The sequence below is a fragment of the Penicillium mononematosum genome, assembly GCF_028829835.1.
Source record: "Penicillium mononematosum strain IBT 11891 chromosome Unknown utg000005l:1.0-9366267.0:1.0-9372171.0, whole genome shotgun sequence".
NCBI classification, from domain to species: Eukaryota; Fungi; Ascomycota; class Eurotiomycetes; order Eurotiales; family Aspergillaceae; genus Penicillium; species Penicillium mononematosum.
Genome location: NW_026643275.1, coordinates 1098416 through 1114510, shown reverse-complemented (window position 1 = coordinate 1114510; position 16095 = coordinate 1098416). Strand labels below are relative to the sequence as shown.

General features: G+C 39.2%; 3 protein-coding genes across 3 annotated transcripts, besides 2 other annotated features; 1 reads left to right on the top strand and 2 right to left on the bottom strand.

Moving 5' to 3' along the window:
• Positions 1–49: 49 nt before the first annotated feature.
• N7519_008538 (uncharacterized protein) lies at positions 50–331 on the bottom strand (the record flags this gene model as incomplete). Its single annotated transcript, XM_057295313.1, has 1 exon — positions 50–331. One exon carries the CDS (start codon positions 329–331, stop codon positions 50–52), a length of 282 nt encoding a protein of 93 aa, XP_057143195.1.
• Positions 332–1385: 1054 nt separating this feature from the next.
• Positions 1386–2549, top strand: N7519_008537 (uncharacterized protein; the record flags this gene model as incomplete). The annotated part of the gene is made up of 1 exon (XM_057295312.1): positions 1386–2549. One exon carries the CDS (start codon positions 1386–1388, stop codon positions 2547–2549), a length of 1164 nt encoding a protein of 387 aa, XP_057143194.1.
• Positions 2550–12181: 9632 nt separating this feature from the next.
• Positions 12182–12189: a sequence feature (Short protein (N7519_008536, KAJ6178075.1) was converted to a misc_feature.).
• A 24-nt stretch (positions 12190–12213) lies between these two features.
• Positions 12214–12247: a sequence feature (Short protein (N7519_008536, KAJ6178075.1) was converted to a misc_feature.).
• A 540-nt stretch (positions 12248–12787) lies between these two features.
• N7519_008535 (uncharacterized protein) lies at positions 12788–13448 on the bottom strand (the record flags this gene model as incomplete). The annotated part of the gene is made up of 5 exons (XM_057295311.1): positions 12788–12846; positions 12876–13008; positions 13094–13219; positions 13345–13420; positions 13441–13448. 5 exons carry the CDS (start codon positions 13446–13448, stop codon positions 12788–12790), a joined length of 402 nt encoding a protein of 133 aa, XP_057143193.1.
• Between the last annotated feature and the right edge of the window lie 2647 nt (positions 13449–16095).

Genomic DNA, 16095 nt, shown 5'->3' with positions numbered 1-16095 from the left:
AGCCAATAAATGAAAGCCTCATTGCAATCATAGTAAATACGAGAAACCATCACGCCGCCGAGGCAGTATCTTCTGTCCGAGAGTTATACCATAGCCAGCTCAGATTCCTCCGCCGAACACCCCGCATGTACTTGACTTGATCGGAAGAAATGTCTCGAATGCCATATGTCGGCATTGTTTCAATAAGTTGTCGAATTCCGCAATATATCATAGTGGTGATTGCACCCCCCAGGATGAACAGACCAACAACTAAGCTGCCTTTGTCATCGCTGTCACTCTTCATGGTAGCTGTGTAGGCCGTCGGTTTAACTGGTGCCTTTCTGGTTTCCATATTAGAGCTAGTTACTAATAGTAGTCCAGCTTAGGTTTAGACTCACAGGATCGACGATAGTATGAGGTTGTGGCTAGTCCGTAGTCCCACTAGAACTCAAGTTCAAGTTGCTTAGAGAGCGAATTTTTCGACCCTTGGGAGTCTAGAAAGTGGCTCGGTCAAAAGGGGCATACAAGTAATAACTATATTTGTGCGCATTTCAGATCTTTTATTACCTTCTCGGATGGTGTTTATCCCTCAGTTCCCTAGCGTGATCTGACATCGTAGACACATGTCGCACTACGTCGGCCAATCATGTTATAGAGCGAGTATCCACTCCTTCCCATGTAACCTGAGACCCACCCCTCAGTTCGCCATTCGATCCTCTGCATTGACGTTTCACTCGAGCACACTCTATCGTCACGCCATCTCTACTATATATGGTACTGTGTATGGATTTATGATACTTTTACTCGGCTCTGTCCAAAATCGCTTCCACGTACCTCGGATATTTCTTTCATTGGCTGGTCTTTTACCTTCAGGGCATGGAACCTACCTTTCGTCAGTCAATTCATCGATCTGTAAAACTGAAATCCCGAACAGGCTGTATAGCCTGTAGGTGCGTATTGACTTTCTCCACAGGGACCATCTAATGGACTATAGGACTCGCAAAGTGAAATGTGACGAGGAAAAGCCCTATTGCCTACGCTGTCGAACCTCTATCCGATCCTGCTCATATGACAATGCCTTCGAGGCGCCGGGCCCGGCATCTATTCTGCGTACTTACTCTCCGCTTGACCTATCTCTTCGAGAAAATCGAGAAGAAGTAGCACTTAAGTACTATTTTGAACGAGTCGGTCCTGCGATCGGAGGCTGCTTTGATGTCTCCTTTTGGCAAGGAATAGTCCTAGAGACTTGCCGCTCTGAACGAGCAGTATGTGACGCCATTATTGCTATCAGCGGGCTATACGAAGATAGGGACCGCCTTGCTCGTACATCAACGGTATCTACTGCAACGGAACTAGGGCCCAAACAACGCGAAGCACTTAGGTGGTATTGCCGATCAATTTCCCAAATGCGTCGGCAGATTAAAAAAAATGCCACTGATATGTATATCGCGCTTGTGACCTGCATTCTATATATCTGTATCGAGGCTCTCCAGGGTCATTTTGAGAAAGCCCTACATTTATATGACCAGGGTGCTAGTCTCATCGCAGCTCTGCCTGACAGAAGAGATGCGTATTGGGATTCGTCAGTCCTGCGAGATGTTATTGTCCCATTATTCCTCCGGCTGGGTACATTCGCGTTGGTAACTACGCGGTATCCGATTAAAAATTCGTCGGCAATTATTGCATTCACGGAAACTGCGCTTTGTACCCCCGACGATTATCGAACAGCGATCATCTCGCTAATAGCGGAAACGATGCTTCTCCAAAGAGAAGCAAACAGACAAGCCCGTGCTGGAGAGGTCGTGAGCAGGTCGCCCCTATTCCAGTCGCGTCAATGGGATCTTCAGTCCAAGCTCCAGCGGTGGAGGGTCGACTTTGCCATATGGGATGAAAAGGACTCCTCGTTCGCAGGAACAGCTTTTGCAGCAACTCTATTGAGTTGGCACGCAGCCATATCAGTCATGATTTCAAGTTGCCTTAAACAACATGAGACCGAATATGATATGCATTTTGGTCAATTTCGGTCTATTGTTAGCTGGTCAAAGCATATTCTAGATCTCTCAGCGACGCCAGGTCGATCACAATCACCGTTCACGTTCGAAATGGGCGTCGGCATGCCGCTATTTTTCACCACTGTTAAGTGCCGTCATCCGACCCTACGCCGAGACGCACTGGATCTCCTTCGACAAGCGCCTTCGGTACAAGGTTTCTTTAACTGCCCATTATGGGCTGCTCTGGCCGAGAAGGTCCTTGAAATTGAAGAGGGACGGCTTTCCGAAGTAAGGAAACGCGTACTGCTGAAAGGAAGGCATCTCAGTTTGCCTCCGCGCGAGGACGAACTGGTCATGGTTGCGCCTGAAGAGTGGTACCCGTCCACTGCCGACAGGCAGCAAGAACTTATTCCAGAGAATTACAGAGTCCATGATTATGGAACTTTTCGTCTAGCCAGTTCACGCCTTCGAGATGGTCTGAGCTCAGACGAAGCGAAAACGTTTCTTCGGTTTACGCGAAACAGACGAAGTGCGAAGGGGGAGTGGTATTTAGAGGAGCTTTTCTGCATGATGTCTTGAATAGCGGTTACCGAGGCTTATAAGGTCTGCACGCTGGATACAAGAGTTATCCTTGCCATTGTTACCCAATGGCTGTTTACAAACCCACATCTATCCATTTTGGCTTTAGCGAGAACCTCACTCTAGGTTCTTCAACTGTAGCCACATCCATGACCGACTCGAAGATTATTCTTCAACACATATACATATAGGGTCGCAAGTTCCTGCGAATATTTTTGATTGTTTGTTCACTGCATGTAGCTGCTGGGCTTGCACCATTTCACGAATAAAGTGTAGCCTTGAGGAGGGAAGACTTGGTGCCATAAAGCCCATATGATTCTAGCAATTCTGGAGATAAGAGGTCTTTGCGGAAGGATAGATATTGTAGTGGGGAGATAGGCTCTCCACTACTAACAGTGCATATCATGTCGGCGTGGGCCGTATTGTAAAAATGTAGGGTCCAATCAATGGTGTTCAACTCTCTGTATTGCTATATCGACTTTCCTAACAATTTATATGGGCCGTCGATTACTAATCTAAAATTACAAGATGCATAGGATCAATGGATCCTCCGGTATGCCGGTATGCCAATGCATCTATTCCGACACACCCCCTCAGCGGTCACAGTATGCATACTGAGATCGCTGCACTTCATACATTGGCATGCTGCATGATCCATTCTCTTCCTCAATTCCTAGGCTATAAGGTAGCCTATATCAACCATCCGAAGCAGTCGTATAAAGTTCTCATGCTTCTGTCTAGATAGCAGCTTTATGAGGCCATCGGCAACCATACTCGCTGTCGCCACCCAGCGTACCATAATATGTCCTACTCTGACTTCCTGCCTTAGCCAGTGGTGATATATATCCACATACTGTAGCTTCGTTTCGAAGGCTACATCCTCGCCTATCAAAAGGCTGATCGTCCGTTCATTGTCACAGTCAATAGTCAGGTAGTGAGATAGGGTAAATGTAAGGTTATTAAGCAATCGCTGCCACTATTAGAGCTGCTTTCCTATTTCTAATAGGCCTAGTAGCTCTACCTCTGTGGTTGAGGTTATTACTATAGGCTGCTTGCTAGCTTTCTAGTCAACTGGACCGCCATATGTCTAGCAGATATATCCAGCTAAGCTCTTTCTATCGGGGTAGTCCCTATACGAGGCATCGCTTACAAATTGTACCGAGTTCATTCCTATACTAACTGCTCCGGCACTATATTCAATAGCTAGGTTCCGGGTAGTATAGAGATAGGTAATAACTCGATCAGCTGCCTACTAGTGCTAGGGACCTAGATTTGTAAGGAACTGCGCAAGCCGAGCGGTAGCTTTTATAGCGTCCGGTCTAGTGATCGTAGTAGCATATCCTACAGATCCAACCTTCTACTAGTATAAATAGATCTCTCTCGGCGTAGCCGTACCCTAGTAGGGTATCAATTCGTCAACTAGCAGTGGTATATAGATAGGTAGTGTTACGGAACTACCCGTCACCAATCGATGGTGCCCCACCGGGTGCACAGATGGGCCACCGAGAGCCAACCAATCTATCTGTTAGCAGATCACGTGCAGTACCTAATACTCTGGTATCCCCAGGTATTCAGGAAAGAGAAACCCATTCACACTCAGTGAGCAAAAGCATGATCAGTCCTGATCAGACCCACTGCCAGGAGGTTTCCGGTACGTATGTGCTTCAAGGTACTGGATATCTCCCACACCAACAAGTGCCACGTGACCAACTGGTATACCAACCCAACACGCCAAGACATGGTATATCAACATGGTATACCCACGGGACTACTACTAGGACGGTAGCGGTATACCCAGATAGGGACCAGGGAATATAGACGAAGGATATATAAGGACACTCATTTATGTACTTAGTTTAGTTCTTCGTCTTCAATCATACATTGTTACTTATATTTACCCTTTGGATTACTAGTGACTCTCTTACTTGATTATAACTTGACAACACTCACGAATAGACCAATACCCCGGTATAGATCTATTCGGCGCTCTACCTGGCACCGTTCCTCGATACCTCAAAAGGACCCAGTCTGCAGTAAGGCCTGTTAGGCAACAGTACGGTTGAGAGCACAGATCGTTGACGTTGGAAACCTGAGCGGTATAAGGCAAGTATACCCGGAACCCTTCTAACCTAACTGTGACCAGTTGGCAGTGCGTAACAGGTAGACGGTCTATCAGCTTATACCGAGTAGTAATACTTGTCATATAGCTATCCTAACAAAGCCAAAGCTTCTTCTACTATCTATCTCGGACGATCCGGATATTAAAAAACCATACCGCTTCTCCATAATCTATCAGCTCCCAGTATACTTCTAGATCTCGCTCCAGCTACTATACTTATACTTTAGCAGTACTATAGCTAGCGATCAGGATATCGTCCATATAGAAGAAGACCAATAAGCCCTATCCTATAAAGACGTAAGGGTCTTCCGGCATTTATTATAACCCTAGCTTACATAGTATACTTACTACTTCTCGTTACTATAGTCTCGGTAAGATACATAGTCCGTATAAAGTACGGCGTAGCTTCTAGCACTTACCTAGAATCTAGAACCCTTCTAGTATATAGGTATACGTCTCCTTCTTATCTAGCTTACTATTTAAAAATATAGTAATAGTATCCCGCTATCGCAGATCTATATTAAAAGCAGCCACTAGTACGAAAATTATCCTTACTATCCTTACTACTAGTATAGTAGCCCTTTTCTCTTCGTAAGAAATGGTTTTAAAATCTCCTCGTACGTAGATACGAGCCTTCAGTTTTAATAGGTAACCGTCCTAGTCAAATTTATATAAGAAAACCTATAGTAGAGGGAGGATCTGCTTCCCTCTATCCCTTAGTCTATTAATGATTTTAAATATCTCCTTTTTAGATAGCGAATTAATCTCTTTCCTTATTACTATAAAAAAGCCTTCCTAGTATAGGTGATTTATAATATCCTTCTAATACTTCGACAGTAGAGGAAGATTATCTCGATAACGACGACTATCCGGTTTCTCTATATATAAATTAGCGGCAAAGGTATAGAGTAGAGCCGGGGGCTCTTCATCCCGTACTATAGTGGTTATTATATATATAAAATTATTATCTCTTCTTACTCTACATATTCGTCTTCCACTTAGTATATTACCGGTATCAATATCACTAACTATCTCTCTACTTAATACTAGCAGCTTAGACTATAGCTGCCTTTCTAGCTTATCTTCTATAGAATCAGGAGTAGGTTCGTACTAAGTCTGATCTTTATACTAAGCCTAGTCTTTATACTAGGTCTAGTCTTAATACGCTAGATCTTCTTAATCAGCCTATATATCCACCCCCTAACCAGAGCTAGTACTCGCTTCTTCTTCCTATAGCGGAGTGATTAGTAGTAGTAGTAGATCCTAATCCTCCGGAAATACACCTAGTGGTACTATACGCGCCGGTAGATAGCCAAATATTAGCTAGTATACTTCTTCTCTCACCCCCTAACTTAGGGTAGTCTCTCATTAAGCACTTACTTTACCAATTACTTCTTAAATGTAAAGGATAAAGGTCCTTTCAATTGTGAAACGGGATTAACTGACATGGGTATGTCAGATGTGACGTGGCCGAAGCGAGCGGGGTTCGTCATGTGATCGGCCCTGTTTCTTGGCATACTGTTTTCCTAAAATCCTAGAGCCCCCCGGGGCCCCCTGAATTCTAATAAGAATTAGTCTTGGTATATAGAGACAATACATTGATCCTCTCCCACAGCCATTGTATCTTACCCGGTTGACAGGCTATATACCTACAGACTGTATATCCTTATAATTCTAATTCTTTATCTTTAACTACCTAAGATATAATGGCTCCTCCGACAACCCGTAGTAGCTCGCGAAATAATACCGAAGCGACTAAGCAACCTGCCTAAATCGGTAGCGAATTAGAGACGCTTCTATAAATCGAAGAATAAGGGGAGACCTAGACTTAAGAGGCCCCTACCGAGTAAAATAGCGAATCACTCGAGGAAAATACCCGGCTCGTTAATAAAACGATCCGGGATCTTAAAGCCTAAGCTACGGAGTATAAAGCTAGAGCGGCTCTATAAGAACGCCTCCTCGCGGCCTAGAAACTGGTTATAGAGAACGAGGAAAAACTTCAAGCCCTCGAAAAGCCTATAAGACGCTCTCGATCCGACTATAAATTATCCTCGGAGAGTGAACTAAGCTAGAAGGGAGAGATTAAACGAGATATCGGAAAATTCGAAGAGGATTTCGGTATTAAATAGAGAGAAGACTAGTTAAATAATCTCGATATACTTTTTAAAAAAGCCCTAAAAAAATATATCTCGGGAACCTAGAAGATCTTTATAGCTACTAACTATCTCTATATAGTATATAAAGGAAAGTAGGTGATTTATAAGCGAAAACACCCCGAAGATATATCGAACTAGGAAGCATTCCGAGAATAGATAAAAACACTCCTTCGAAATTCGTATAATATTATAACTAATATCTTTATTAAGTATTAGGAAGTAATAATAAGACCGCTTTAAGATCCTTATAATTTCGAAACCTACCTTAAATCGCTAGAGAATCACCTACTAAACTAGGGTAAAGAGTAAAGGGCCTAGACGCTATTTATAAAGCTATAGAAACCCCTTTAAGATATTATGATTACTACTAGTAATAGTATATTACCTACTACCTAAAACGAAATGTTAAAGCTAGTATCTACCCTCTATCACGTCTACTTCACACACTAAAAGAGGAAAGAATCCTATACCTAACACTAGGATAAGCGTAGGCGGGGAAACCACCACAATTCGATATCGGATTATTCCCGTACCGATATATTAAGAGGTAGAGGTCGAGGATAGCCTAGAGGAAGAGGCCAATTTAAAGGTAGGGGCCGAGGACGCGGACCCTCTATATATTAAAGAAAATCACGAAGATTAAGCTTAGCAAACACTACCACACCTAATAATAAAGGAAACGGTACCACTTCGATACCGGAAAACGCTTACTTTATCTATTAGGATAAGAACCACTAAGCAAATAAGTGTCTATAGAAGGGCGCTCTAATCTAAACGCTAAGAGCAAACTAATCGAGATAGTCGGGAAAAGTTAAAGAGCTAGGGTAAATCCCGATACACTAGTTCAATACCCGCTAATCGGGACTGTAGTACGCCTTTATATACCGATCACTCTCGAAAACGGTAGCGAAACGTATATAGATCTAGATACCGGCGCGGAATACGATATAGTTAGTAAAGAGTTCGCTTATAAAGTAAAACTACTAGCTACACCTTTTTTATCTCCTTCGATAAAAGGCGTCGCCCTAGACCGACTCTATACCTATAGGGTATTTTAGGTACTATTTATAATTAGAGATTCATAAGGCACTATAAAGATAGTGAAACGAGCCTATATCGGTATCGATAGGGACCCGAGACTTAAAGGGAGTCCTATCCTCCTATCTAGGACCTTTATTAATAAGTTCGACGTTATCTTATATCCTAGTGTTAATAAATAGTGGTTCGGAGTCAAAGACTTTAAGCTCTAGAAACCTTACAAATTTATAAAACAATCTAGAAACGCCGCTATTATCTACGCCTTAATTAAAATGCTAGAAGACGTATAGCTACCCGATAAAAGTATAGGCGAATCTAAATTAGATCGGGACCGAATCCCTCCCGAATTGGAAGAGTATCTTAATATATTCGATTATAAAAAGGCGGGTACACTACCGAAGACGAAAACCTCCGACTATATAATTGAGCTCGAAGAAGGTAAAACTCTACCTTACGGTCCGATTTACCCTCTCTTACGAATAAAGCTTAAAGAGCTATAGGCTTACCTTATCGACAATATTAAAAAGGGGAGAATTAGACTATTAAAGAGCCTAGCGGGAGCACTAATCCTATTTATCCTAAAGAAAGACGGAGGTCTACGTTTATACGTAGATTACCGGGGTCTTAATCGCGTTTCGATTAAGAATCGCTACCTATTACCTCTTATTTCGGAGATCCTTAACCGCCTCTTAGGAGTAAAGTATTTTAGCAAAGTCAATATTAAAGATACTTACTACCGGATTCGCTTATAAGAAGGTGACGAATGGAAAACGGCTTTTAGAATAAGGTATAGCTATTTCGAATATATAGTTATACCTTTCGGCCTATTAAATGCACCGGCGACGTTCTAGAGTTATATCTATATAATACTAGTAGGGCTAGTCGACGTTATCTATATAGTATACCTAGATAATATCCTCGTTTACACTAAAGATAGAGAATCCTATATAGTAGCACTTCGCTAGATCTTTAAGAGGTTATAAAAGGCTAAACTCTATATTAAACCTTTAAAATATATATTCTACTAGAAGGAGGTCGAGTTTCTAGGGTTTATCGTAGACGGTTCGGGGGTAAGAATAGACTAAGACTGTATCCGTATAATCTAGGAATAGGAAGAGCCGAAAAGCTACTACAACGTCTAGGTTTTCCTAGGATTTTACAATTTCTACCGCCGTTTTATTAAAGGGTATTCCTAGATATCTCTACCTCTTATATCTATAATAAAAGGGAGTAAAAACGGGAAGAAACTAGGCTAAATATCACTTAATAGTACCGAATCGGTAGCGTTTTAACGCCTAAAGTAGGCTTTCTAGTTAGTAGCCCTATTATATCATTTTAATCTAGAGAAACATATCAGACTCGAGATAGATATATCGAATTAAGGAATAGGAGGAGTACTTTTATAACTAAATAACGAAGGACGATAGTATCCGGTCGCGTTTTAGTCTAGAAAGTTCTTAGGCCTAGAACTCAACTATATAATATCGGATTAGGAGCTATTCGCTATCGTTCACTCTTTCTAATATTAGAGACACTATCTAGATAGTAGTAAGTATCCTATTAAAGTTTTATCTAATTATACTAATTTACATACCTTTATAATATAGTAAAAGCTTAATAGCCGATAGGCGCGTTAGTATATATTTCTCACGCCTTTTAACTTTATTATAAAGTATAGGCCTAGAAAAACAAATCCTATAGATAGGCTTTCTAGAATTCTAAACTCTAAACGAGCAATTGTAGGAGAGGAATTAACGACCCCGATTTATTAATAAATCGCGGGCGAAGAACTTCCGGATCTAGGAGAGACCGGAAAGATAAAAGCCCTAACGATCCGAAGTATTATAGAGGTAAAAAATCTAAACGTAGATTATAAGTATGATTTAGAGGAATATAACTCGGAATCCCGATTAGGATCAGGTCGAGAGACCGAATAGGTAACGCCTAGATCTAGTATACCTATCGAGACGATAGCGAAACGTATAAGTATAGATATAGATAATTAGTCTAAATAGCGAGAATTATATAACAAATTGAATATTTAATTCGACGTTACGGATACTAAAGTAGTAGTAATCTAGTCTATTAGTATAGACACTATAGATATTCTCAAATAAGTGGGAAAACTCTAGTTAGATAACCTAGAAACGATCCGCCGAAGAGGGGACGTTTCGATCTCGAAACCTAGTAGTAAAGGCTGGTTAGTAGACGCCTTAGGATTACTATAGTACCGAGGATATCTATATATACCGAAAAAAAGGGCCTCCGTATAAAGTTAATATAAATATATTATAATAATCCTACTACCGGCTATTTTAGTAGAGTAAGGACCGAAGAGCTCTTTCGTAGAGAGTACTACTAGGTAAATCTCTAAGTAGATATATAAAAATATGTTAAATCCTATACAATATATCAAACTACTTAGACGCTAAGGTATCGTCCTTTTAGTAAGCTCGAATCGCTACCGATTCTATTACGGCCCTTCGCCGAATTATCTATAGACTTTATTATAGGATTGCTTTAATCGATCTAGAAAGGAAAGATAGTAGATACCATTCTAGTGATTATAGACCGTTTCTCGAAATAGTGCCTTTTCTTCCTAGTTTCGATAACGATAGATACTTCGGAATTAGCCGAGCTTTTCTATTATAATATCGAACTAAGGTTTAGACTACTAAATAGTATCGTATCTAACCGGGGATCCGTTTTTACGAGTAGATTTTAGTTAAAACTATATTATATATCCTAGGTAAAACTGAGGTATTCGATAGCATTTTATCCCTAAACCGATGGTTAAACGGAAAGGATAAATTAAACGCTCGAACACTACCTCCGGTGCTTTATTAACGAATAGTAAAAGATATAGCCCACACTCCTATAAACTACTAAATTCGTATATAATAATACAGTCAATACGACAATTGGAATGTCGCTATTTTAGGCCTTATTAGGCTTCAATCCTAACTTCTATATACGCGCCGAGGACGGCGGCGTAGAGAGAGAGGCACCGGTAGTATTATTACGAGTTGAAAAGCTCTTAGAGCTTCGCGAAAAGCTATAGAAAATATAGCGAAAAGCAACCGAAACGTAAGCGGCTTATTATAATAAGCGTTATAAAGAAATAATATTTAAGAAAAATGACCTCGTGGCTCTCTCGATAAAGAACTTATAGCTAAAGGAAGGTATAATAAAGAAGCTATTACTACGATAGATTAGACCTTTTAGAATCCTCGAATATATAGGAAGATAAGCGTATCGCCTCCTACTACCTAGCTAGTATATAGCGATTTATAATATATTCCCTATCTCTCTATTATAACTATAGTATTAGCGTAAAGGTAAACTAGAACAATTACCCCTACCTAAGCTAGTAGATAATAATAAATAGGAAGTCGAAGAGATAAAGGATAACTAGCGATTCGAAGACGAATTACACTACTTAGTTAAATAGTATAGCTAGCTATCGGAATATAACTAATAGGTGCCTAAGAGCGCAATAGTGAATATACTAAAAATCATCGCTAAATATAAAAGGATATAGAGAAAGCAAAATTAATTGAAAAGTTACCGAATGCCTACCGTATCGGCCTCGAAAAGATATAGTCATATCCCTAGAGCAGTCGCGTTTTACCACGCCTAATAAGAGGAAGTAAAAGAAATATAAAAGAAGTCCCGGAAAATAGGCGAAATATAGCCGAACCATAACAGCTATACTCTTAGAGATAAAGGGAATAGGCCTATATATATATTAAGGGAGCTAATTATAGTAGTATCTATTCTATTATCACAAGCGGTAGAAACTAGGTCGCGAATCTCCTCGCGAAAGGCGATAAGCCCTATATACTAACTATAGGCCGACTCTTTAGCTATATATAGACGTAGGTAGTAGCTAGCTTTATTAGTAAGTTTCTCCTAGTCGTAGGCCGAATCGCTAATAGGAGGTAAGGGAATTACTAACGATCTATAGGCGGAAACCTAGCTAGTATAGGCGTCTTTTATAGTCTAGAAAAGTTAGCGGAACGAATCATAGATAATACACCTATATTTTAGGGACGAAATATACCTAAGGAATATAGGTCCCGGGAAGTGAATAGGTACGACGATAGTTCTTAACGAAGTTATCGAAGCTAGCGATAAGATACCGAACGTAAACTGTAACACTCTCGATAAAGTCATAAGGCAATAACAAGTCGATATCGTCACCTTAGGCGTCCACACTTATCCTAGGAATAATACCATATTCGTTATTAGAATTGGCCTAAAATTCACAAACCTAAGATAGGTAAGTAAGGAGTTCGTAACGGTTTCCTTCGATCCCCTTAGGGATCTAAATATCGTTAGCACAAATCACTAGCGAAAAGAGACAGAAACGATCCTATAGACATACCGTTTTATAAGGCTTATAAAGCTTATTATAGTGTTAGCAATTCTTACTATTATATATCTTAGCGAAACAATAAGCCACGAAAGGCTCGAGAGAGGCTAGACTATCCTCGGTCCAATCGCGCACAGAGACCCTTAGATATATTATACACTAGGTATACGCGCGTAGAATAGGACGTCGGAGCTTATATAGAGAACTCCTAATAGGAGGCATTTTCGATAGCGAATAGGGTGCGAATCAGAGATAAAACGGTATAGAAAAGTGAAAGACTTAAGGATGTAAAAGCAAAGATAACCTCTATAAAGAAGAAGGTAAATAAACCTAGGTTATCTACGCGACGTAATTAAAAATCAAGACTCTACCGAAAGAGGAAGCTACGATCGAGACATAATTCAAACAATTCGCACCTACTATTTCTATTAAAATCATCGAACTAAAAGAGATATTACCTAAACACCGAAATACTACTAATTCGATCCCTCACCGGTTATAATTTATATAGAGGAACTAGAAATTCCTCCTCCTATATATCTATAATAATCTAAAGAGTACTACCGGCGGGGACTATAGGATTAAAATACGTAAAATAGACATCCTTTACTAAACGTAATAGGTCAAATTTAGCTTACGTCTATAGAACAAATCCTTCGTCTCTAAACTAAAGACGCTACCCCGATTCGGTAAGATAATAGTGCTATTTCGCCTATATCGTATTAAGACGGGGACGCGGAAGAGGGTTCGGATATAATTGTTAACGACCCTCTATAAATTAACGATATACGATAGGAATAGGCTAGTGAAGAGTTAGCGAATCACGGCCGAATCCTATATAAGAGATCTCACTCACTTTACTCTTATCCTTCTTAGTCTCACTAGGTAGGCTATACGTAGACTTATATACGCGGTGCGTAGTAATAAAGTCCTTTAGTAGGCTTATAACTCCCTTATTAATAGTTTTAAGATACTTATCGTCCTACGTATAGTATCCGTTATCGTTATCGAAACATTTAGCGGCCTAGTTGAGGATCGCGACTAAATCGCGAGTATCCCCTTATATACTACCTATAGGAAGTTCGTAATATATATATCGACTAATACACTATTAACACTTTTTAGAATTTTCGGTACCGATAATACACTTAATCGAGAACGGTTCGTTAGTGTCTCCGGTATCCTACTAGTTAATAGCTATACGAAGGCATTGTATATACTAAGCGTATTTTAACTTCACTTAAACCTTACGTTAAACTAGGGGTATGCTAGAAATTAAGAGGGTGATTAATGATTTAAATTTATAAAGCAAATAATACGTCTATATAGACTACGGTATATAAAGACATCCTATTTCGGGTTATTTAGGATCTTTTATATTATTCTAAATATATCTCCTTTATTAAACCACTCTCGGTTCCTCCCCGATACTTTATTACTTTATTATCTTAACACCTATTTCTAGATCTATATCTAATTTCGGATAGGGATATCCTCCTAGAAGAGAGGGGATAATTGTAAAGGATAAAGGTCCTTTCAATTGTGAAACGGGATTAACTGATATAGGTATATTAGATATAATATAGCCGAAGCGAGCGGGGTTCGTCATATGATCGGCCCTGTTTCTTAGCATACTGTTTTCCTAAAATCCCAGAGCCCCCCGGGGCCCCCTGAATTCTGATAAGAATTAGTCTTGGCATATAGAGACAATACATTGATCCTCTCCCACAGCCATTGTATCTTACCCGGTTGACAGGCCATACACCTGCAGACTGTATATCCTTACATTAAATCACTTCCTAAAAAGTATCTTACGCTTATTAAAGATTCTCCTATACTTACTAAAGACTTTCCTACTAAGGATTATAGTACTAGGGGTTATACTACTAAAGATCATCCCGATCCTACACACCCCGACTTTCCTCCATCGTACTAGTCTATTAACTAGTGATTTCATAGTTAATCACCTAAGCGATCTCTTCAGTAGTAAGTTCTTACAATTATCTCACTAAAGGTAATAGAATCGGCCGATACTAATCGTACTTAGGTATATACTTCCGGGTTTTATTAATAACTATATCCCTAATATACTTCACCTTTCCACTATATAGAAACCAGATCTTCTAGATATTCGAGGTATAATATCCTACTAAAAAGCCAATCTCTACTTAAGGGTATATCTTATCAGACTATACTTAATTCTCAATTCTATAGTACGCTATACTTCCGTATAGCCTAACATTTAATAGATTAGTCTTTAGTATTACCGGTACGAATTCCTTCCTAACTTCTTCCTATAGAACCACCTAACAGTTCTCGGTAGCGATATACGATAGCGTACGATTTAATAACTATATAGCAGCGCTTACAAATTCCGGCTATAGATCCTTAAGGAGCTTCCCTTTAAAAATAAGTATACGTATATAAGTAATAATTATCCCACTAGATCTCTCGGTATACCTATTCATTTCTAAATATCTAAATAGAGTATAATATACTAAAATACTATCAACCGTTAGGCTATACTCCGCTACTCTACCTACTATAGCTTTATTATCGTAGTAGAAAGCCTTAATCGGTAGCTTCTACTAATTCCTTACTAGCTATACGAACTCCTTTATTATAAGCTAGTATTCCGGTTTAACTTTATATATTATAATCTAATAGAACCTCGGTCCTTCTAGATAGAAATAAGATATCTAGCGATATCTATTATACGCCGGTAGTAGTTAAATTAGATTAAAGTACACCCTTCTAAATTGTCTAAAGGATCTTCCGACTAGCTATTATAATATCTACCTTAGAGCACTTCCTATTTTATAGGTTTAATATAAAGATTGCTCCTCTATCGACTTCTTATCTTTAAGAACGACGCCCTCTACTATACTAGGAAGCTTCGCTATAGTACGTAGTTTAATATAAGCTAAGCGCCGATACTATAGTTCGGAAGAAGCCTTTAATTCCTACAGCTTTACCGAGTTCTATACGCCTACCTAGGTAGTATATACCTATTATAGAGGAGTTTCACTAAGCTTATCAAAAAGCCAGAGGTTAAAGTGATCCTAGAAATATACACTAATAATAAGCCTATTATTAGGATCCTATATACAATTCGTCTTTTAACACTAAAGGCCACCTTTTTTCCTTAATATCGCGTATAATACTAGATTTATATAGAATCTAGGTAAGTATAGAGTATCACTTAATATAATCTCTATCCTTCCTTTTACTAGGTATCTTCCTACTAGACGAGCTATACCCCTACCGAGTATCTTTATAGTACTATCTCTAATTAAGACTTCTATATCGTCCGGGGTAAAGTTAATAAATAAGCTCCTATTATTATAGATATACGCACTCGATCCAATATCGAGGATCTATCGATTATATAGGGAGGGCTTATCACTTTTTACTATAGATAGCACATACTTACTAATCTATACAGCTTTATACTTTTAATAGATAGTAGTAAAGCTAACCTAGTTAGTATATTTAGCCTTTAGCTAAGCTTTAGTAACTACCTTATTAACCTATTACTTCTAAACGAGGTCCTTTACTAACTTCTTCTTCGCTTTCTCTAATATACGCTTATTAAAGGTATATCCCTCCAGTCGAATTACTTTATTTATAATATAGCAAGTAGCAACCTTATACCTTAGATATATACTACTATATAGACAGCGTCTCTTCTTAAATAGGAGCTTCTCTTACTTCACTTCCGGCTTCGCTTCTTAGTATCCTTATTAGGTTAAAAATACACCCTTTAGAGTATTAGTTAAGGTTATAGTCTAAATACCTATCTTATAATTTATAATATAGAATAATTCGAGAAGATCTCGAGTATTATATACTTTCTTA